The sequence below is a fragment of the Cygnus olor genome, chromosome 2, assembly GCF_009769625.2.
Source record: "Cygnus olor isolate bCygOlo1 chromosome 2, bCygOlo1.pri.v2, whole genome shotgun sequence".
Taxonomy (NCBI): Eukaryota; Metazoa; Chordata; class Aves; order Anseriformes; family Anatidae; genus Cygnus; species Cygnus olor.
This window is the reverse complement of record NC_049170.1, coordinates 137691452-137712899: the sequence shown is the minus strand read 5'-3', so window position 1 is coordinate 137712899 and position 21448 is coordinate 137691452. Positions and strand designations below refer to the sequence as shown.

The following is a 21448-nucleotide window of genomic DNA, read 5'->3' as shown; positions in this document are numbered from 1 at the left end:
AGTTTATTGTGGTGGACAATTCAGGCCAAATTTTCCACTGAGGCAGATTTGTGTAGCTCCATTTACAGCTGCTCTGTGATGATGATTTATGAACCGCAGAAAACTGCCTTCTGAAACACAGCTTTTTATTTTGCCCGGGATGGCAATGACCTTGACACTTAGCTTCTAAGATGTACCTTGTGCTTTCCAGGAAAGCAGAGAATCTGAAGGTCTTCTTATCAGACTACCTACTATTTTTAGAAATCTGCATCTCTGGATTTCTGAACAATTTGGCCCTTAGAAAATGTAAATATCTTATTTTACTGGCACTCTAAGATTGCTATACATATATATATATGAATATATTTGTATATGTATGTACTTATACGTGCGTATACACACACACACGCACTGCTAAACATATTTTTACTTACTGAAAGCATATCCAAGGTGTGCAGATATCCAGGTATTCATAACAGACAGTATTTAACCTCAAGATTTTCCCTGTACCCTAACGAGGTAACCTTCTTTCTGCATTCAGCCCATTTTTCTCTACAGCTCTTTTCCTCCCTCCCTCCCTTCCTTCCCTTCCTTCCCTTCCTCCTTTCCTCTGAGTAAAGTCATTGGAAGGATGGCTGGGAAGAGATTTGAATACTGACTCAAGAGACCTGTACATTACTTGGATTCCAAATTCCCAATGGTCTGAAACAAAGAGCTGTATTTGTTTGCCTGACAATGAAGGGGATAGTTCAGTGCATGACCCTGCGAAAATTGGATGAACATGTTTGCATTTGCTGTAAATGTGATTATTGTCAGAGAACACAGTCTGTCACTTTTAATAGCCCTGACAAGTGCAAAAAGAGAAAATAATGGATGCAGGTGTTCACACGAAGTTGTTATATAATTGTGCAGAGAATTTAATGGGACTGAAGTGTAAGAAAGGATTATGTTTTTCCATATGTTGCATTTTTATTGTATACATTATCATGAAATTATATACTGCATCCTATCAAAATAGTATGTTTTGGTCATATTGGTAAAATAAAGGGGTGGGCCTAGCTTTTCAAATGGTCAATCTCCTTTTTTGAATTGGATCTTGTCTTTCATGGCTAGAATGTGACTTCTGGCACTTGAAGCACAGCTAAAGATACACAGCCTCAGCCGTGTGGTGGGTTTAGGAGAGGTTGTGATTTGAAAGCCCACCCCTGAATCACATCACACAATATTTCCTGGTTCTTTGCTGGTAAAAGGTTGATCCCATCAGTCACCCTCTGCTCTGACAAGCAGCAAGTTGTGAGCTCTACCCATTCTCTGCTCAAGTGCAGGGAACGGGGGCAAGCTGGGGTACAGCTTCAGTCGTTCCTCTGTGCTGAATGTCTGCAGAGGCCACGCGAGTCCCAGGCTGTCAGGGAGATGCGCGCTTTCTCTAAAAGTCAGCAGTGCTGCTGGTTCAGCTTTATAAAAAACAGAGTTCATAGAATTTAACAGAATGATCCATCCCAGGCTATGCCAAATAGTATCCACGTACCACTTGTTTTTCAGACTTCAGTATTATTCTTTATCTTTCTTCATTCAACAGAGATCTTTCCATTACTTCCTCCCACTTGATCATATATCATCTGCAGTAGCATGCATAATTAGTGCACTTATCTTTTTTTCTTACTGCTTCATTTTATTGTCATCGGATTACACGCAATTTTTAGATGATCAGGGAGGGACACTCCTCTGTTAGTAAGCCAATGATGGCGTTATTACCGTCGCATTTGAGGGGGCAATGCCTGAAGTTCTATAAGGTGGGGAGAAAGTTTCTTTGGGATTTCTCGGCAGAAATGCATGTGCCTTTGCAGAGTATGGTCAGTACTTACTGCTTGCAGCTGAACTTGCAAGAGACCACATCCACGATCCTAGCCAGCCCCCGCTGTGAAGCAAAACCTGTTAACTTGCCTGGCTTTCCTCAAGCATGCGTACGCTCTGCTACCATGGCTTGCTCTGTAGTTTTGGCTGTCAGTGGTGATGCAGCCTCAGGAGCTTCCTCCCTTGCCCTGCGCCTCTCCCCTCCCCGGGTCCCAGCTCATTCCCACCCACAGCAGGACATCCCATGGCCTGTGTCAGTACAGCTGAGATGGCATTATGAAATGAATCACTGGCTTGAGTTAAAAACAACTCTGAAAAAAAAAGAAAAAAAAAAAAAAAGGCTCAGGGTGGGAACTCCTTTAGCTGCCATCTCTACTGAAGCTGATGTATCATGAAATTATGATCCCAGCTAAAGCAGGACAATTAGACTGTTAATCCAGCCATGACTCAATAATTTGTGATCACGTGTCCAGACTCAAAGGAAATAAGGTTTCTTTATGATCTTGCACATTTTTCGCCTTCTAGATCACTTAGGATTTTTCATATGCTGAGTTTGTTGCATTTTCCTCTAGATCCCGAATGATGAAGCTGCTCTTCAATTTTTTAGCTATGTCAGTGTTCCACCAGTGACTTCTCTCCTGTCTTTCATGCTCCTAGTTTATGCCTCCAAATACCTTTAACTGGTGTCTTCTTACAGAACCTGATTACACACACACAAGAGGAAGGTGGTGAGAGACCTCACAGAATCACAGAGTATTAGGGATTGGAAGGGACCTTGAAAGACCATCTAGTCCAATCCCCCTGCTGGAGCAGGAACACCTAGATCAGGTCACACAGGAACACGTCCAGGTGGGTTTTGAAAGTCTCCAGAGAAGGAGATTCCACAACCCCCCTGGGCAGCCTGTTCCAGTGCTCTGCCACCCTCACCATAAAAAAAGACCAGCTTCACCCCTGAAGAAGTTGATCTTCCTGGCCTAACTTGGCCATTGGGGCAGGCAGGAGGGTTGGATGTGTCCACAGTGGCTCCTTTAGGGCAGGAAGACCTTGATGGGAGAAGTAATGATGGTTTTCCTGACATTGGCAGCTGCTCCCTGGCTCTCATCACCCTGAGACTTTTTTTGTTGTTGTTGTTGCTGTTGGAAATGGTGGCATCTGTGCTTCCCTCACTTTTTTTTTTTTTTTTACTTTTTTTTTTTCTTTTTTTCTGCTGCAACGCTGTAATGTGGCCTAATCATGGGGAGGAGCACAGCACCCCTTGCAGAGGGAACGGCACTTGGCCTGCATGCCAAACGCAGCCTCAATGCTTTCCCCGTGCTTTAGTTCTGGAACAGCGCATTGTAAATGCACATGCACTCAAGCTGCTGACTGCTATTTAGTGGCCATGTAATATTGTTTAAGGAATTTTCAAGGGGCCAGAGCCTTTTCTTACTACTGTTGTTGACTTCATCTGACTTGAGACAGCCCTTTGCCTTTATGAGAGACATGTTATGAACCACAGACTCTCAGAAGATACCTGCACGACCACATAAGGGAGATTTGGGGTGTGAGGAACAAGTGCAAAGGCCTATTTCTGACTCTATTTCCCCACATATCCAGAATTAGTGTCACAATTTGGGTCCCAGTGACTAGTTTCTGACAGAAAGTTCTTTCAGAAAGGCATTTCTTTGTTTGTTTTCTTTAAAAACACATCACTGGAAAGAACTAGTTCTACAAGCTTTTAAGGGAAGTACTACATTTTCTCCTAATTTGAGCTGAGGTTGCAAGGAGTACCCTTACAAACAGCTCCCTCTTCAGGAGCTGTGCAGGATTCCCAAATTTTGCAAAATAACATGAAACATGGCATAGTCGACCGGAACTGCAATGAGGAATTCACTAGGCCCACTGAGCTTTATACTCTCTTGTGAGTAAATTCAAAACGCAAGAAGAATATTTGAGATGACCACAAACAACTAGGTAAAAATTTAAAGAATTAAAAGAAAAGGCACAACTTGGCAGTGGGAATAACAGCAGTGCACCTGAGTGTTGGGACACAAAGAGGAAGAGGAACAAGAAAAGAATGGGACAAAACTGACAAAGAAAAGTTTGAAAAATGCTTCAAAATTGAGTTAATTTTGCTCTGTGAAGGGCTGAAAATGAACTTGTTTCAATAAGTAAAGTTGGACTACAGGAAGCCATCAAAATGTAACATTTTCATATTATGACTTAAATAGTGCATATATTATTCATATGTGCTTAATCTAGAAATTATTCCCAAAGAACTTTTCAATCAGTGATGGACCAATATTTGAATTTCTGTTGTTAAATTTAAGGTCAGCTGAAGCTTGGTGATTTTTTTTCCCCTTATATACCTTTATTTCATTTTCATCTTAATGTTAGCAGGTTGGATTTTTATCTAGGTTCTTAAACTGGCCTGCTAAAAACTAAAGTTGTCACCCAGTTTCTACACAGGGAAATGACTGGGATGATGGCGCGCATTTTGACCAAAGGCTGCTTGCCACTGAAAAGGCTTTACTTGTATAAATATTTGATAAGGTGTGTGACCATATACCAGAAAAAAAAAAAAAAAACATCTATGTGAAGGCATCCATATCAGCATCCTACTGTAATTGATTCTGGTATGTATTGGCTTTGTTTTTCATTTTTTTGCTACATAACACACAAAGGCATCAAACTTCCGAAAGCCAACAAATACAATGCTCTCCCATGCTTATGCCAACCTAGGCAAATCTAGAAATGCTTTTATGCTAGCTTTGTAATTTCACCATAAAACACATACATTGAGATGCACATGATGCAGTGTGTCCTAACAGCACAAAGTCATACCAGCAGAAGACCTACTGTACTGCAGGCAGACTTCCCTGTCCAGATGTTTCTATTAGGGAACCGTATAATTTTGAAAAGAGTTGACTGTGGACTAGGCACGATTCATCTGACCTGTAGATTTAGAGGTAGCATAGCCAGTATCACCTCTGCAGCAGAGATGGGTTGGGCTGACTGGCTGCATGCAGAGGTGCCAAAGATCCGTAGGAGATGATGGATGCCTTCTCCCTTATACCATCAGTACTTAGGGTGCTGTTGAAATGCAGTGAACACTGGTATGGAAGATGTCTGACCGTGGACAGAGAAAGCAAGCATCTGCTCCTAGAAGAAGTGTTGCAGGGAGTACAGAGGCTGGGGCTCATCCCCGAGCATCCTGGGCCAGCCCTCCGGGACAGACTGGGCCTCTCAGCTGCTGCAGGGTTTCACAGGGGAATACTCCAAAATAACACCCCAGATCCCAACCTCACTCAGTCCCTGCAGTGTCCAGGCAGGCATCACCTGAACCTGTGCTGCCCACTCCTCCCCAATACCTACGCTGCTCTGGGATGTCTTCCCATGCTGGGCAGTGCCACGGGACCTCCTGTAGTCCCAAAGCTTTTAATTAAAAGACCTTTGTGTAGATTCTGACTGTGTGCTTATTGGCAGGTTGTACTGAGCACGAACCTACAGACAACACTATCACAGCTGTAACTTCCTCACATCCTAACTGCATTCTCCAGTAGTGCGTACTCAGAAATTTTCTCGGTATTTTCAAAGACAGTTGTTTCCAAAGCCCACAGGGGTAGGACTTTGTTTCTGTGCCCCGTGTTGAGAGAGAGAGGGAGAGGAGAGGCCTTTGCCTTGAGCAGAGCCATGGGGTTTATGAAGCATGCCCAAAGCTGAGCCTGCCAACACGGGCAGCCACGAAGGAGCCACCCCGCACCCGCTGGGGCCATAACGCCCGCAGCTCGGCACTGCGGCCCTGTTCGGTCAGGGGCTGCCCGTCAGTGTCCCTTCCCCTTCCTCACAGGGGAAGGCAGGCCGCCTGGGCCTCTCCTTGAGCGGCGCCTGAAGCCTCCCGGAGGCTGCGAGGAGAGAAAAACAAGCGTTTAAAATCGCTCCGCGAGACACAGGGCACCGTAAGGCGCTGAGGATGAGGGAGACGATAAGGAGAGAGAGCGAGCGAGCAAGACCACCCACCCCGGGGCCGCTGAGGCGCGGCCGCCATTTCGCAGGCCGTACTCCTCACGTCCCCCCACCTCGCCCCGCCCCCGCCCCGCGCTAAGCCAATGGGAGCCGTGCGCAGAGGCGGATTGACAGCCGGAGGGAGGGACCGGGGCGGGGCTGCGGCGCGTTCGCGCCTCTCGCGAGAGCTGGCGCGGCGGGGAGAGGCGGTGCGTGCCGGGGCTCGCTCCTTTGGTTCGTGGCGGCCATCTTGGCGGCGCCTCAGCGGTGAGTGGGGCCGGGGCCGGGCGGCGCGGGGGGATTCGGGGGGCCGCAACCGGGCGCTAACCCGACCCCCGGTCGTCCTCTGTGTGTTCCAGTTCCCGCCCCAGCCGACGCCAGCCAGCGACATGGTGGCCGCCAAGAAGACGGTGAGTGGCGGCCGGCCGCCGCGTGGCCTCGTGGAGTGGCGGCTGGGCCTCTGCCGGCGGCGGGCGGGGCGCTGAGGGGGGCCGGGGGGCTTCTGAGGGGGCCCGGGGGGGCTCTGAGGGGACCCGGGGGGGCCTCTGAGGGGCGCGGCCTGAGGCCGGTTCTTGTGGGCTCGGCTCCCCGCCATAGGGCATCCCAGGTTGCTCACGGGGTCCCTGTGCTAGGGGGAGGAAAGGGGAGCTGGTGCTGTGCTCCTGGCATGGGTGGTAGGGTGGTGGAGCTCAGACTTTGCGTTTCCTGCCATCTTTTTACTATAATTTCAAGGTTGTTCCAGCAAGCGTGGGTTTCTTATTAGGTGGTGGCACTTGCTGTTGCATGAGCACCACGTTCTCGTGTTCGGGGGGCTGCGCGTCTTGCATGCGATTGCTTGGCTTTGCCTACCCGCTTAATGCTGTCAGCACGTGCCCTGGGAAGTGCCGTATGCAGAGCCTGGCTCAGCTTTGTAAGGTGGAGGTAGTATGGATTTCGACTTGACTTAGCTGAGCTTTGCAAAGGCACGTTTCTTATACCACTTACGTTGATTGACATAGGTAGCACCAATAATGCTTTTTTCCCTGTGTAATTGGTAAGAGGCATTTTGATGAAGTTGGGCAAGCAAAGTATCAGCATCATCCTTATCCACAGTCGTATGGTGTGCTGGCTCTTTGTTCTGCATTGCAAATAATAAATCATGAAAAGATTGCTTGTAGTTGGAATTTCTTCACCTTATGTTTCCTGCCATTTTGTCAAAGGCAAAGTAGCACATAATAAAGCTTTTTTTTTTTTTGTCTTCAGAAAAAGTCCCTGGAGTCCATAAACTCTAGGCTTCAGCTGGTTATGAAAAGTGGTAAATATGTGCTAGGATACAAACAGACTCTGAAAATGATTCGGCAGGGCAAAGCCAAGCTGGTCATCCTCGCCAACAACTGCCCAGCTTTGAGGTAAGCAGATGTATGAATTACTACTTTTTTAAGCTAAGACGAGTGCTTTGTATAAATACAGCACGTGCTTCGTGTGAATTGGTAATATAGAGTAGCTTATTGGCATACTCCATAGCACTATGAATTAAACATGGTGGGTTGCTTGGTGTATATGAATTCAGGTCTGGATGTATTAAAATGCTTCCCAGGTGTTTTTTAGCTTCCTAATACCAAGAGCTCACATTAGAGAATATGCTGTGAGTTTTTTCACACTGTGGTAGCATTCATTGAAAGTGTAGTGGGACTCGATTCTTGCTTTTTCAAAGTAGTATATCGGAAAGTAATTTTACAGGTAGGAAAAACTGGTAGTTGACACTGATTTAAAATATATTTGAAGAATACAGAATTTGCTGTCAAAGTTAAGTTATAACTTAAAGCTCCTGGAAATAGAAATATTTTTTTTGAAAACGAAGTCTTCGGCAATTTCCATCTTCTCACATGTTCCTTGTTGAATTTCAGGGCCCTTCTTGTCATCAAGGAGTATCTGACAGGTTAAAGAAAGTGTAGATGCAGAAATAAAGTAGGGGACTGTTAGGTTTTCTGGCAAGAAATAGATGTGTTTTTCTGGGAGAGGAGGAAAACTGTAGAGTTTAAGTGTGGTTGGAGTTAGCACTGCTGTTGCTGTATTATGTTCGATCAGAATTGTTTGTCAGTGCTTTAATATCCAGTTTTTGAATCTCAGGAAGTCAGAGATTGAGTACTACGCTATGCTCGCAAAGACCGGTGTCCACCATTACAGTGGCAACAACATTGAGTTGGGTACAGCCTGTGGCAAATACTACAGAGTGTGCACGCTGGCCATCATTGACCCAGGTACGTGTCTGCTGCCGTATAATGACCAAGCCGGGTGTGTATCAGCGGTTCCTCCGTTGTCTGAGCACTGCTACTCACTAGCAAGTAATGCGCAGGCGTGATGTTGTAGCTTTGCTCTACTTCCCTGTACTGTTCTTAATTTTCTCTGCCCAAGATCCCATTCTTTCAGGAGTCCTAGGTTCTTAGAACTCAGAGGTACTCTTCCTTAAGTTTGCATGTAGTTCTTTCCACTGTTAAACCTTGTGAGCTTGCCTTCTGTCTACCGGTCAGTCTGTAATGAGGGTTCTTTCAGTGGCTGGGAAGCAACTTAATGGTACTTGTGTTTGAGCCCTCTGCTAGAACGTGAGCTTGTGTCATGTGCCGTCTGTGCCAATTGGGTTTGAACTTTCTTAATCCAAGACAAAGGATCTCAGCAAAAACAAATTGTTGGATTGTGACTTGTCTTGCTTCCTGGGGTGATCTATACTAGAATATGCTACGTGCAAGTGGATACTAGTCTGGTACCAGAGCTGAAAATCGTATTAAGTGATAAAACTGTAGATTGGTGTGTAATTGCTATGGCTTGGTAGCACTCTTTGCTTAGAGTTGTTCAAGTTCCTTGTAGAGTCTGCTAATTAGGGGACTTCCTATCTTCTTTCCTGAGTCTTCTAGGAGAATAATCAAATTATCTTCCATTATTCTGTTTGACCAAAAGTTATCTTAATTAAATGCATACATACGGATTTAATGATTTTTAACTTTCATCAAATGTTCCCCAAGTGATGTCGGTTTGAATTCACTGTTTCTATAGAAACCTTTATTTAGCTTGTTTGTATTCAAATAGTAGGTAAAGCTTTGTTTCCAAAACAATGCTTTTAGGTTTGTTTTATTTTTTGGCTGTCAGATTAAGAGCTTTATGTTAAGATAAAGAACTGCAACTCAGACTTCCTGCTGTGTAGTGCAATGCGAATATTCTCGCTGTCCTGATATTCTCGTGATCAGGGGAGGCTAGACATTCGCTATATTAAAGCTGTGCATTGTGTCCTCCAGGACTAGATTGTCACTCTAGTACTGGCTTTGTAAATGCTAGTGACAAGTACATAATTATCATAAACATATTGAGTATGAATTAGCAAAAATGCAGGTAAAAGTATTGTTATCAAGCCACCAAAGTTACTTTTTTTACAAATATACCGTTTCCACATTACTTTTACATTTTGTTTGTAAAATCTCTTTTATTTTTTTTTGCTTATTTCTGGAAATGGATCTTTTTGTAGGTCTTCTTGTAACGATGTATTTTTGTTCTACAGGTGACTCTGACATCATTAGAAGCATGCCAGAACAAACCAGTGAGAAGTAAATGCTGTAATGGTGTTCTTTCTACAATAAAGCTGGTTACAGATCTGTTTAAAAAAAAAAAAAAAAACTTGTATTGTATTATACATACTTTGCTGGTTTTAGGGAACAAACTATATAAATGAAGATTCTTTATCACCGCTGTGTTTTTTGTTCTGTTAGAAGTAACATTGGCGGGACAAAACTTGCCTGTTGCTTTCTGTATGAGTTGGGGCTCTTGAGAAGGTAAGTGGAGTAGGAGTTGACCACAGTAAGCACGTTGTCAAATCCCAACAGGGTATGGCTCCCTTAGGCTTTGGTTTTTGGGGTGCTAATGGGAAGACAAGTCATAATGTGAGGCACAGTAGCAAATTTGGGGTGTTGCTGGGGGATCCCAATGGCTTTACTTAAAAGTGTGAATAAGTTTATTTTAGTATTTTTTCACCTAGTCAGTCACAAACTACTAATGCAAGTTACTGTATATTCATTCCAAGAGAAAATATGTACATGTGTTACTGTTGAGGAGGTTGGCATTTTCTGGATTTGTCTTTTTTTGTGTGAGACCACAGTTGCAGGATGTTCCTTAGTATTAGTGACTACTAAGTGGGGTGTTGGCACTTTGCTGACATGCGATGAAAGGAACATTTAACAACAATCAGTATGTACCAGCAGTCTCACAAAATTTGCATTCTATTTGCCAAAGAGTGTTAAAACACAGAATACCTGTTAAACCTTGTTGCTTTGTACATGTGCATACTTACTAGTTTATTTGTGATGATTTAATTTTGCTGCAGCTACTTTGGTTTCTGGAGCAGAACATACAAAGTTGTGTACTTCAAGTTGGAGACAGTAAAGAGGCAAAACGTGTCAGAGCAAAGAAGGAATTACTGGTGTCTATCTATTAAACCCCAGATTTAGGTCACTTCAAGAAATAGTTCTGGTGCTGCAGCAGTGTGAAGGTAGAGCTAGCAGAAGAGTGCTTTTGCCGCTAAGGAGCGGGGGTAAAACTTGAAAGCACTTCAGTTAGCCAGAATGGCTGGAAGCAATTTGCTGTTTCATTTTCATCTTAGCATTTGTCAGACAAGTGTGCAGCTAGTTGTGTTGCCCAAAGAATGTCTTCATAATTAAAATAGTTGCATTCAGAAAAATGAAAGAATTGCTGAATGCTGACCAAGAGGAGGGTGAGGTAACCCGGTCTTGTTGTGGCAAGAGAAAGAGTACTTGGAACTTCAGATGGTGCTACGGTGATAAGCCAGCAGACTCCCTGCTTTGCTCATTTACATTCGTCACATTTTTGACACGGACATAAATTCGTATTTTGACTTCCAACTGATTTCAGTAGTCTGCACTTGTTGGAAAGAATGTATGAAATTAACTGCTGCGAATGCCATCCCACTGTTCTGTTCTTACACATGCACGTACATACAACTACACGTAGGCGTGCAGTCAGCGTGCTTGAAATAGGAGCAGAGTGAGTGGAGGAGGGAAGTATGGAAAAGCAACCCAGATAAATTCATACCTTAAAAATACTTCAAAACGTGGAGGTTTCACATCAAAAATAACAGCATTTTAATGTTTTGCATAGCTTATTTCAGTTTAGTTCTACTGAATTAGAATTTTTGCTAGTTACTAAATTGTTTATATATAAATCTTTCAAAAAATTTCTTATCTGCAATCAATGCAAGACAGAACACATAGTATTACAGATGCAGGAGTCAAAAATACTGTTATTTAACTTGAGACAAGGATTTGTTATTTTACTTTAAACTGATTCAACAAAATAGCTCTCACAACTTTGTATGTATAAATATACAGTGTAGTGTACACTTGATGCTTTGGTCAGTATTTTAGCCTGTTTTCCAAGTCTTCCATTCTCTTCGTCATTTCTTCCAGTAGACAAAAGTTAAGGAAAGAGCTAATGATAGTATATAATATTAAAAAATAACGTCAGGTGTCCGATCAGTTGGATTGTTGCAGAGCATGACTACATAGCATGGAATAAAATTGGAAATTAGGAGGGCTTAGGGAGGTTAGCCATCTCTTGCTTCAGAAATGGCTGGGCATCAGTCTGTTCATGGGAGGTGGGAAGTGATTGTCTTTGCAGCACTTGTTTTCTTTGTCCTTCCACTTCTCTGTTGCTGCTTAAACAATTTTTTTGTTGACCTGCAAGTTTTGCTATAATCCCTCCTTTCCTCTTCCTTGTCCCACTGGGAATCAGGGGGAAGGGGAAAGTGTGGTGTTTATCTGCCCACTGGGACTGATCTACAACCCCCCTTTATGAAATAACTTTGCTTTGCATGGAATAATTTAAAATTAATCAAATGAGCAACATGTGATTCCTTACCACTGAAGGGTTCTTCTTGGGAAGATGGGAAATAACAGTGGGGCTGGCTGTTGAGATACACAAAATAGCTGGATGTAAGGCCAGAGCTGGTAGGGGTACTCTTGAGAAGCTACTAAATCGGGCTTGGTGGACAAACATACTGTACAGCACTCCAGGGTTTGCTTGTCTATCAGTTGCTGAAATGTGTATATTTTGGGGTATCTGACAGACACAGGACAAATAGTTTTGTGGTTGATGGTTGAGCTGGCTTAAGGGCACCACTCATCTCTCACACACCTGATAGTGGAGTTTTTGGGCAGGCAAGTTAGGCAATTTCAGGTTAGCGTGTGTAGCATTGGTGACCTCGTACTGAAGCTTAATTTTGGGAATTCAAATCTATCAATAATCTACATTTCTTTTTCTGTGTGCATATTTGTTCATGCAAAAATAATCAGACACTATGTCCTCTGCTTCCTCTTCACTGGGAATCTTAACTTACGCACCTTCCTGCCTCTGGTGCGTAGCAGCTCAGAAGGAGAATATCTCATTATTCCTGTTGCTACTAAATGCTGTTTTGTTAACATCTGAAGAAGGAAACCAAAGCAGAGTATTGGTCTTGAATTTAACCAGTGCTTTCTTTGCTGATCCTGAAGGTGTTAATTGTTACAGATCATTAAAAGATCCATATTAATATTTTGGTCCCTTCTATGAAGGAGAAACAGATTTCAAGTCTTAGCAGCCTTGCTTCTTGGAGATTAACAGTATCTACTAAGTAGTTCAGCTTTTCATTGCAGTAGATTGATCTGTGCTATGAAGGCAGCTTATGCTTGCTATGTTAATAATTTCTTTTAACCCATCCCTCTTCTTTTACATATAAGAAAGGATATATCGCTGTGTGAGTTTTCTTACTTCACTGGTTGCATAGTTCTGGAATGTCACAAGGTTTTCACATTTGCATTGGTCTTTATCTTTTGCTGAAAAACAGAAACAGTCAAGCATAGACTTAAATGCCGAATAAATCCAATGGGCTGAGGGAGAGAAAGACAAAGATTCTTAAATGCAGAGTAGGTTTAGTACAGCTCCCTGTTCTCAAAACAGGTCAACATCCAAAAGAATGCTATGGGACAGATCTTGTATACTGGAAAATAGTACACGGCACTTCTTAGCCTAGATAATCAAAGAGCAGTCTGGATTATCTAAACAAAGGTAACCTAATTACCTGTTGTTCTTGTGGAGTGAGTGTGACTGTCTTCAAAATGATACTTATGGTGTATTGCAAGATTGGGACAGGCAAGGACATCTGTGATGGTTATTGTGGTTGATTCAGGTCCTGCAGGAAACCCCCCAAAAGTCTAAAAATGAAACCCACTTCACGTAATTATGCATTATTTTTTGCTACTCACATGCACAGAGTTCTCCTTAATTAGAGAGTAATCTCACTGACTGCAGTGAGGATCATTCATGGAGAGGACTAGTGATACAAAGATGTGAAGGAACCAAGCTGTTAGGCTGTATTTACTGTGTGCGTGATTTAAGTTGTGGGTTGCAGAACTGAAAGGGAGTTGTGAGGTTCCTGTGAGAAACAGAAGTGATTGAAAGCTGAACATGCTTTTAAAAATCAAGCAGAGTGTTGAAATACAAGCTTCCCCTTGAAGAAATTCATTTGGATGGTGTAAAAAGGGAGCATGCAGCCATGCGTCTGTTATGGTGGGTCTCAAAATTTTCTGTACTAAAAGCAGATGTGAATTGCAGAAAAGAGGGTAGCTTTTAAGGGGGTTAGGGTGGGAAATGGGTGAACAGTTCTGTAGGTGAACTGTTAGGGTTCTCTACAGAAGCAGCCATGGAGAAGGCAGCTAACTTAGCGGCGATTCGGGGAGACAGCAGGACACTTGTGTTAAAACAGCCAACCTGAAGACTGTGGACCAGTCTTACGAAGCCTTCCAGATGACGGATCTTGCTGGTGAGCTGAATCTTTCAAGGCTGGTAGAAAGAAAAGAGGTCACAAAAGAAGTAAAAGTTCCCCAGAAATGGAGATGTTTCTTACTTGTCTCTCTCTCACCATACATTGAGAACACATCCAACTTGTGCAGGTTGGAAGAAGTCCAGTGTGATACATACCAGGACTGACCCTTCAACCTGACTATCAGAACTCCTCCAAAACTGGAAGTGCTTTACAAATACTTCATGGTGGTGAAGCACTTTGAAATTACAGCAACCTATGTGGTGTCCTTTACTGAAAATTCTTGTGTGTTTCACTGTCATCTATTGGCCCTTTTGGGGGTGGACTGAGTAAGAATAAAAACTGCTTGCAGAAGGAAGACGTCTCATTCTCCTTCAGTTGTCTCCTTTGTAATGGGAAATGTGGATCAGGGAGTTGGGAGTGTTTGGTGAGAAGGGTGCAGTTGAGTTTCTTTAATGCACTACAGTTATTAGCAGAAGTACCAGTATATAGCTCATCAAGCACAGACTTTAGACTGCAGGAATTTATTCCAGATTCCACATACCCAATTTTTAGTTAAATGGTGTCTTTAGAGAAATGGAAACCTATTTCATACTTACAAAACCCCCAATTTACACCTACAGGTATAACCATCTCAAGGGTGTTATGCACACTACCTGCTTCCTGCCACTAGAGGGTAATGGAGAGAACTTTTGTTTCTTAGGAGTGGGTTCTCTTCTAGAAAATTAATGCTTCACTTTCAATTAATTGTGAATTTTGACGGATACACAATAATAAGATGTACTAAGTTGCTGGGAAGCAGATGACACAGTTGAGGGGTGGGGGCTGAATGCTGAGCACAAGGAACAGGGAATGAACAGATGAGTGGCTGAGTAAAACCAGAGTTCAGCAGGCAGAACTACATCAGAAAGCATGACTGGGAGCCCGGTGGTGAAGGAAACACTCAGAGCTTAGATCTGAGTCCAGAGAGGTGTGGGATGAGACCACGAGCTGAGGAGGAAACAAAGTAGGTGAGGTGTCTAGTATAAGAATAAGCACCTAGGAACAAGGATGGTGAAATTCCCAGTGTAGGTGGGACAAAACAGGTAAGGTGAGCCTTGAGTAGTTGACAATAAGTAGTAAATTGTGTGTAGTCGTGGCCGAGTGGTTAAGGCGATGGACTAGAAATCCATTGGGGTCTCCCCGCGCAGGTTCGAATCCTGCCGACTACGGCTGGAGCTGAAGAGGCTCTGTGCAATTTTATGGATCACAGGAATTTCCACACCAATATGAGGAAAGAGAACTTCTTCACAGTGAGGGTGACGGAGCTCTGGAACAGGCTGCCCAGGGAGGTTGTGGAGTCTCCTTCTCTGGAGATATTCAAGGCCCGTCTGGACGCCTACCTGGGCAACCTGCTCCAGGGAACCTGCTTTGGCAGGGGGTTGGACCCGATGATCTCTGGAGGTCCCTTCCAGCCCCTACAATTCTGTGATTCTGTGAAATCACTCTAGAAGTAGTTGAAGATCTGTAGGCTAATGAGACTGTCTAGGAAGGGTAGAAGGACTGATGTGAGAAGTCTGTGATCTCGATACTGGGCTGACATAGACAAGGAGTTAAGGATTCACATGTAAGGGATAGAGAAGAAACAAGGCTGGCAGATACATTGGTAGAGGTGGGGCAAGAGGCTTCCAGTTTGGGAGGGTAGTTGAGCACTTCAGAAACTCTTATTCAGGCTTCAGAGACCGGTTTGGACCCAAACATTTCTATCATCTCATCACCTCTGTCAAATCAGACAAGTACAGACAGAGGCTGCTAACCTTAACTAAGTTCTTTGATAAAGTCAGTGCAGTCAGCATAAATATTCAGATTTGTTGGGGAAGCCACGCTAAAGTTAGGTGTTTGTTTTTAATGTTCTGTTTTGGAACAAAATCTAAATATTACATTAGAAAAAGCCTTCGAGAAAGTATCTTCAAAGGCAGTGTCTGAGTACTTGCAGCAGCGATAATGATCTGCAGTTTGGAAGAACAGAATCTTAACCAACAGGCGTCATCTGATCAGGGCTGGGGGGCGGCTTGTGACAAAAATACATGTAGCTGTGTAATTAAAGGCTCCCGTAATGCACGTGCTCAGAACAAGGGTGGAGGCTGTCATGATGAGTGCCTATTAAATATGACATCGCTGTAGCCTTGTTAGTGCTTCCAGTCGTATGAGAAATTCATACTAACCAAGGCAATGAATGGAACCTTCCAAGTGAGTTCCTCTTAGTAAGAAGCATAAGAGAAAAAACACCTTTTTTTTAATTACTAGTCATTGAGAATAATTAATAGTAATCAGCAACTGTTCTACAGAGCTGATGGTTTCTTGCAGAATAAAAGGAAAAAGCCTTACCCCATAACAGAGTTGGAGGACTTCTCTTTTACTTGTACACATGCAGCCCATCCACAGCTGCGACTGGGGATAAGAGGCTTTGTCAGTGGAGTCCACGTCTGAGCTGCACAAGTTCAGAGAGCTCATCCCTGCCCTCACAGGCTGGTGCCTTAGAAGTCCTCAGCTGAGGACCAAGGCTAGAGTCAAAATGAAATTACTGCTGTTGGAAAGGAGGGGAAAAAAAAATAGGCCGAGAGGAAAAACTGAAAGGAAAAATAAACTTTCAGCTTGTGTAACAGGCATGGAGGCAGAATTTCTGGTGGTATGAGTTGATGAGCAATAGCTGATGAGCAAATTCCTGGAGTGTCCAGGAAAACAAACAAACAAACAGCTGAGGCACTGCCTACAGGTGAGAGAGGAGGAGGACAGAAGCTGTGAGGCACCACCTCTAGCCAGTTACTAGAGGTGCAGTTTAGAAACTGCCACAGAGGGGCAGAATTTACTTATTTTTCATATGATAGCAAATATATTTTTAAAAAATGGCTGCTAAACACTGCTGTGGGTACCTGAAGGATGCATTTCCATCACTGAGCTCTGGGGTTTGCTAATGAGTGAGAATTATTATACCAGCTGCCAGCCAATTTTGGCCTTGGCGTCTCCCCAAGCTTTTAAGATGACACGCTGTCATCAGTAGATTATCTGCCTGGTAAGAAGGTTAATGAACAGACTTGGGTTTATGCTATCACAGTATTTTGAATTTCAGAAAGACGGAGCTAGAAGATTCATATGGCTATGAGAAGCACAAAATATACAAACTAGGAAACATTCTCACATTCTTTTTTTTCAGATTCTTCCCTGACATCTGTATGAGGAAGAAATGCACAGCTGCTTGCCAGTGAATTTTACACAATAAAGCTAAAGAACAAAGTAAAACCTGTTTGCATTTAATTTCAAGAAAAACAACCAAACAGAAGCAGTGAAAATTAAACCACCTGGTACAATTCTAGTGCTGTGCTCAGTGTTATTCACAGTGATGCTTCTGCATTTTGCTTCAGGTATAAATCTGAATGTTCTAAATAATGCTGAGTCCTGGGAACGTGTGAGTGGGAGAAACATACTGTCCTTTCTCTAGCTGAACAGCTTCCATCCCAGCTCACATTCCCCCTGTACCTTGCAAAATGTCAGCTGGGAATGTTTAGATTGAGGCTGTTTGTGCCAGAATGAGGAAGGGTGCTTTCTGCAGCAAACCCTCCACATTTGTGAAGCAAAACGTGGAGCTTACATGCAATTGAGATCTACTCTTTGTAGCTTTGAATATATATTCAATGAACTATTTTTAATATTCTATAAATATGCACAACAGATCTTGATAATTTGTTTTGCTGAGTTTGTTTTCTTGCTATTGATCTTAAGAGCAATTTACAAGTCTCATTAGGCTCTATAAATCCATTATTATTTTCCCACATTCCTAATGAACTAGATCATGCTGCTTCGGCAGGGTGGGGTTCAGTGCATGGCTGGCTTCAGTGTAGCAAAAAAGGAAGCAATTGATCCTTCTAAGCACAGAATTGTAGATTTTATACAAGCATTATGAAAATAAAGAAAATGAAATTATTCTATACCTTTACCTGGTGATAGATTAGGTGTATATATTCCTCACATATTAAAGAGCAGAAAAATTACCGTTAGCGACTCATGCCTCGCAGAGTCTGACACCGATGACCCACTATGACGGAGGTCACCATGAATAAAACTACTTGTTACTTTAGGCCTGCAAAATAAATCTATAAGCATTCATTCCTCTTCTAGCTCAAAGTGGAATACTGTTACCTTCACAGATTTGGACTTTTAGCTCTTCACTTATGTCCTCCAAAGCTGTGAAATCCTCAGCATAGAAGAGATGCTTATATGATGGTTCAGAAGCAATTTCCAGCAGTTCTTCCTCAATTGCTTTTCCTATTCCAATGGCATAGATAATTATACCTAGATTCAAAAGAAAGTGCATATAATTATTACATCGGCATTTCTAAACCCTTGCTCCTCCATGAAAGGAAAATGTGAGTATTAGTCATTTTAGAGAGAGAGCGGGAGAGCACAAGAAATATATATATGTGCTGTATATCTTCAAAAATGTGTTTGAACAGGCTTAATATGCTTCAGTTATTTAAAAGATGTGCAGAAACTGCTTTGCTGTCATTTAACAGATAGATGGTTTTTAAGATAAAGAGATGAAGGTTGGTTGGCCACTGCTAATTGTAAATGAACCCACAAAGAGCACTGTAAAACATCCAAGAGAATTAGTTGGAAGCCACTAACTAGTGGTATACCTCAGGGGTCAATATTGGGCCCTATTCAACATCTTCATTAAGGATCTGGATGATAAGGCAGCGCATAACTTCAGCAAGTTTGCAGACAACACAAAACTGGCAGGGCTGGCTGACTCACCCAAGGGCCATGCTGCTATCCAGAGGGACCTCAAAAAGCTGAAGAAATGGGCTGATAGGAACCTTGTGAAGTTCAGCAATTGGAAGTGCAAAGTCCTGCACTTGTGGAGGAACATCCCCAACCACCAGCACAAGAGGCCACCCAGCTAGGAAGCAGCTCTGCAGAAAGGAGCTGGGGGGTCCTGGTGGGCACCAAGTTGAACATGAGTCAGTGATGTGCCCTGGTTGCAAAGAAGGCAAACGAGAGCCTGGGCTGCATTAGGCAAAGTGTTGCCAGCAGATCAAGCGAGGTGATCCTGCCCCTGTTGGGCCCTGGTGAGGCCACACCTTGAACACTGTGTCCAGTTCTGGGCTCCCCAGTACAACAGAGACCTGGGCATACTGGAGAGAGTCCAACAAAGGGCCAAGAAGATGAAGGCACTGGCACTTCTCTCTTATAAGGAAACGCTGAGCAAGCTGGGACTGGTCAGCCTAGAGAAGAGAAGGCTTGGGGGAGATCTCATCAATGCCTCTAAATACCCAAAGGGAGGATGCAAAGAAGATGGGGCCAGGCTCTTTTCAGTGGTTCTAGTGACAAGAGAAGAGGGCATGGGCACAAACTAAAACACAGGAGCTTCCCTCTGACCATCAGGAACAGCTTTTCATTCTGCAGGTGGTAGAGAACTGGCACAGGTTGTCCATAGAGACTGGGGGGTCTCCCTCCTAGGAGATTTTCAAAAGCCATCTGGACATGGTCCTGGGCAACTGGCCCTGGGGTTGGACCAGATGACCTCCAGAAGTCCTTTCCAACCTCAACCACTCTGTGGTTCTGTGAATCATACAAGTCAGCCTCCCAGTTGTACTGAGAGTTCCTGGTCTGTGTGTGTCTGTGCATGTAGGGTGTGTGCGATAAAGGTAATTAGTGGGTTGGTGGGGAGACCCATTATGTGTCAGCAAATGGGTCAGACTCTTGAAAGATGCCAGTAATTTTTAAAAAATATATAAATAACTAGTTTTTCACTGGAATCCTCAGAGCAAATTGATACTAGATGCTTTCATTCTAAGGGATGGGTTGGGAGGCACAGCAAAGGCACCCAAACCTGTGAGGGTAAGAAGAACGTGGGAAAGGAATCCTGGGGGCCTAGGAGAGAAAGGCCCTCACAGCAGGGATGCTCCATACAGGCATCTCCCCTGCAGACGTGCTAGGGAGAAAGAAAAGAGGATTTATAGTCTTCTTCACTCTGATACCTGGGCAGGAGGAAGTGGTTCACAGCCCTCTAATTAGAAAGACTGTAAACAAGCAATGAGTAGAAAACACGGTGATCGTCAATATCCCCTTTTTCAGCAGTTAACCACAGATTTCTTTATTCTTGCAAACATATCACTTGACACAACATTTCGCTACGTCATTTCTGGCATAGAAAATGTCCACAGCTAGTATTGATTTTTTGATCCATGGTACAGCAATTAGCTTTGTAGTACTTCAAGCTCTTTTGCAAGTTTCAAGAGCAAACAGTGACTTCTCAGCTGTTTGGTTTCAGATAAAACTTAAGATAAGAAGGTTCGGTGTCTCTCTACTGTCACTGAAGAGTAACAGCTACACACTCACTGAATTGCAACTTTAGCCTTCTTGGTGAAGAATCCTGGGCCTGATAACATCATAAAATATGCATTTTCCAACTCTTCAATATTTTGCTTGAGCATCTCCTTACTTTATGTCATGAATCTGCCTACAATTGCACTTCAGCCAGGAAAGCAAAACATTCACCAGAAGCTTATTCAACTTAATGAATGAACCAGTCATGCTGAAGTCTGTTGCTTTTTAAAGACTTGGAGATATCAGTGATAAAGCATTCAAGGCCAATTTTATGTTCAACATTACTACATTGCCTACACTGCAATTACACAAGGGATGGATTTGGCTTGTAGTGCTACAAATATCAGTGTAAACAGTCTGGAGCTGGGGTTTCATTCAGTAAGTAAGCAAGGTTGGCTTAGTACTGCCTTCCTTCAGTCCTGTAAATTCTCCACGTATTTTCCCAGACCTCACTATTTAGTGTATAAATCTTTCATTTTATTTTTTTTTAAAGCACTTGGCTTATATTTCATTGTAACAGCAACCTTGTTAGCGCATACTCTTCTCATATCCTTTTCTTTGCACAAAGAAGTCGCAGTCCTGACCAGGACTACGCTACTCATACATCACCGTGATTGTCATATCAAGTCAATAAAACAAAAACAGAAAAAATATGTGCAGCATCGTTGTTGTGGTTTAACCCAGCAGGCAGCTAAGTACCACACAGCCGTTAGGCACATGGAGGGGAGGATTGGGAGGAAAAAAAGTAAAAGTTTGTGGGTTGAGATAAAAGTAGTTTAACAGGACAGAAAAGGAAGAGAAATAATAATAACATAAACAACAACAATAATGGAATATAAAACCAAGTGATGCTCAATGCAATTGCCCACCACCTGCTGACCAATGCCCAGCCTATCCCTGAGGAGCGGCTCTTCCCCAACCCCGGCTAGCCATCCCATGTTTATTGTGTAACATGCTGCCACATGGTATGGGATATCCCTTTGGCCAGTCTGGGTCAGCTGTCCTTGTTCTGTGCCCTTGCAGCTTCTTGTGCACCCCCAGCCTGCCCACTGGTGGGGCGGTGTGAGAAGCTGAATAGTCCTTGGCTTATTGTAAGCACTGCTCTGCAATTAACTAAAACAGCAGTGTGTTATCACCATTATTCTCATCCTAAATCCAAAATATACCACAATACCAGCTACAAGGAGGAAAATTACCCCTATCCCAGCTGAAACCAGGACAATCGTCTAAAATTCAGCTATTTTATCCATGTTGTGGGTCATCAGGCCTGGTTCTTAATGCAGTTTCTCAGAACACAGAAATTGTATTTCAATGTTTTACTGTAATGTTTTACTGTAGCACACCTCCACTATCACTACTCTATGATTCTCTATGATTCTACATCCTCTATCACAATATTTGCCTTTAAGAAAGAATCAAAGACACTTC

General features: G+C 43.2%; 2 protein-coding genes and 2 non-coding genes across 13 annotated transcripts in view; 3 read left to right on the top strand and 1 right to left on the bottom strand.

Moving 5' to 3' along the window:
- The first annotated feature begins 5976 nt into the window (after positions 1-5976).
- Positions 5977-9445, top strand: RPL30 (ribosomal protein L30). Its single transcript, XM_040546617.1, has 5 exons — positions 5977-6084; positions 6177-6227; positions 7060-7205; positions 7927-8057; positions 9347-9445. The coding sequence occupies exons 2-5, from the start codon at positions 6207-6209 to the stop codon at positions 9394-9396; spliced, it is 348 nt and encodes a 115-aa protein (XP_040402551.1). The 5' UTR covers positions 5977-6084; positions 6177-6206; the 3' UTR covers positions 9397-9445.
- Positions 9000-9134, top strand: LOC121066712. The gene has a single exon (XR_005817932.1). It is a non-coding gene; the product is annotated as a small nucleolar RNA SNORA72 (small nucleolar RNA).
- Positions 9446-9592: 147 nt separating the features above from the next.
- MATN2 (matrilin 2) overlaps positions 9593-21448 on the bottom strand; it is a 69530-nt gene continuing 57674 nt past the window's right edge. For 6 of the 10 annotated variants that reach the window (XM_040546605.1, XM_040546609.1, XM_040546610.1 and 3 more), the window contains 5 exons: positions 17831-17983; positions 13603-13674; positions 12914-13024; positions 12582-12668; positions 9593-11263 (listed from right to left, as the gene is read on the bottom strand). In XM_040546605.1, coding sequence (XP_040402539.1) covers positions 11211-11263; positions 12582-12668; positions 12914-13024; positions 13603-13674; positions 17831-17983 — 476 coding nt within the window. In that variant the 3' untranslated portion in view covers positions 9593-11210. The remainder of the gene's footprint in view (positions 11264-12581; positions 12669-12913; positions 13025-13602; positions 13675-17830; positions 17984-21448) is intronic. The other 4 variants (XM_040546614.1, XM_040546608.1, XM_040546612.1 and 1 more) reach the window with 1 other exon arrangement.
- Positions 14784-14865, top strand: TRNAS-AGA. The gene has a single exon. It is a non-coding gene; the product is annotated as a tRNA-Ser (tRNA).

Bases quoted from the DNA above. Each gene is read 5' to 3' on its own strand.
- RPL30 (XM_040546617.1), top strand. From the start codon at position 6,207: ATGGTGGCCGCCAAGAAGACG. The intron at 7,206-7,926 runs GTAAGCAGATGT...TTTGAATCTCAG, and splicing joins AACAACTGCCCAGCTTTGAG to GAAGTCAGAGATTGAGTACT. The intron at 8,058-9,346 runs GTACGTGTCTGC...TTTGTTCTACAG, and splicing joins GCTGGCCATCATTGACCCAG to GTGACTCTGACATCATTAGA.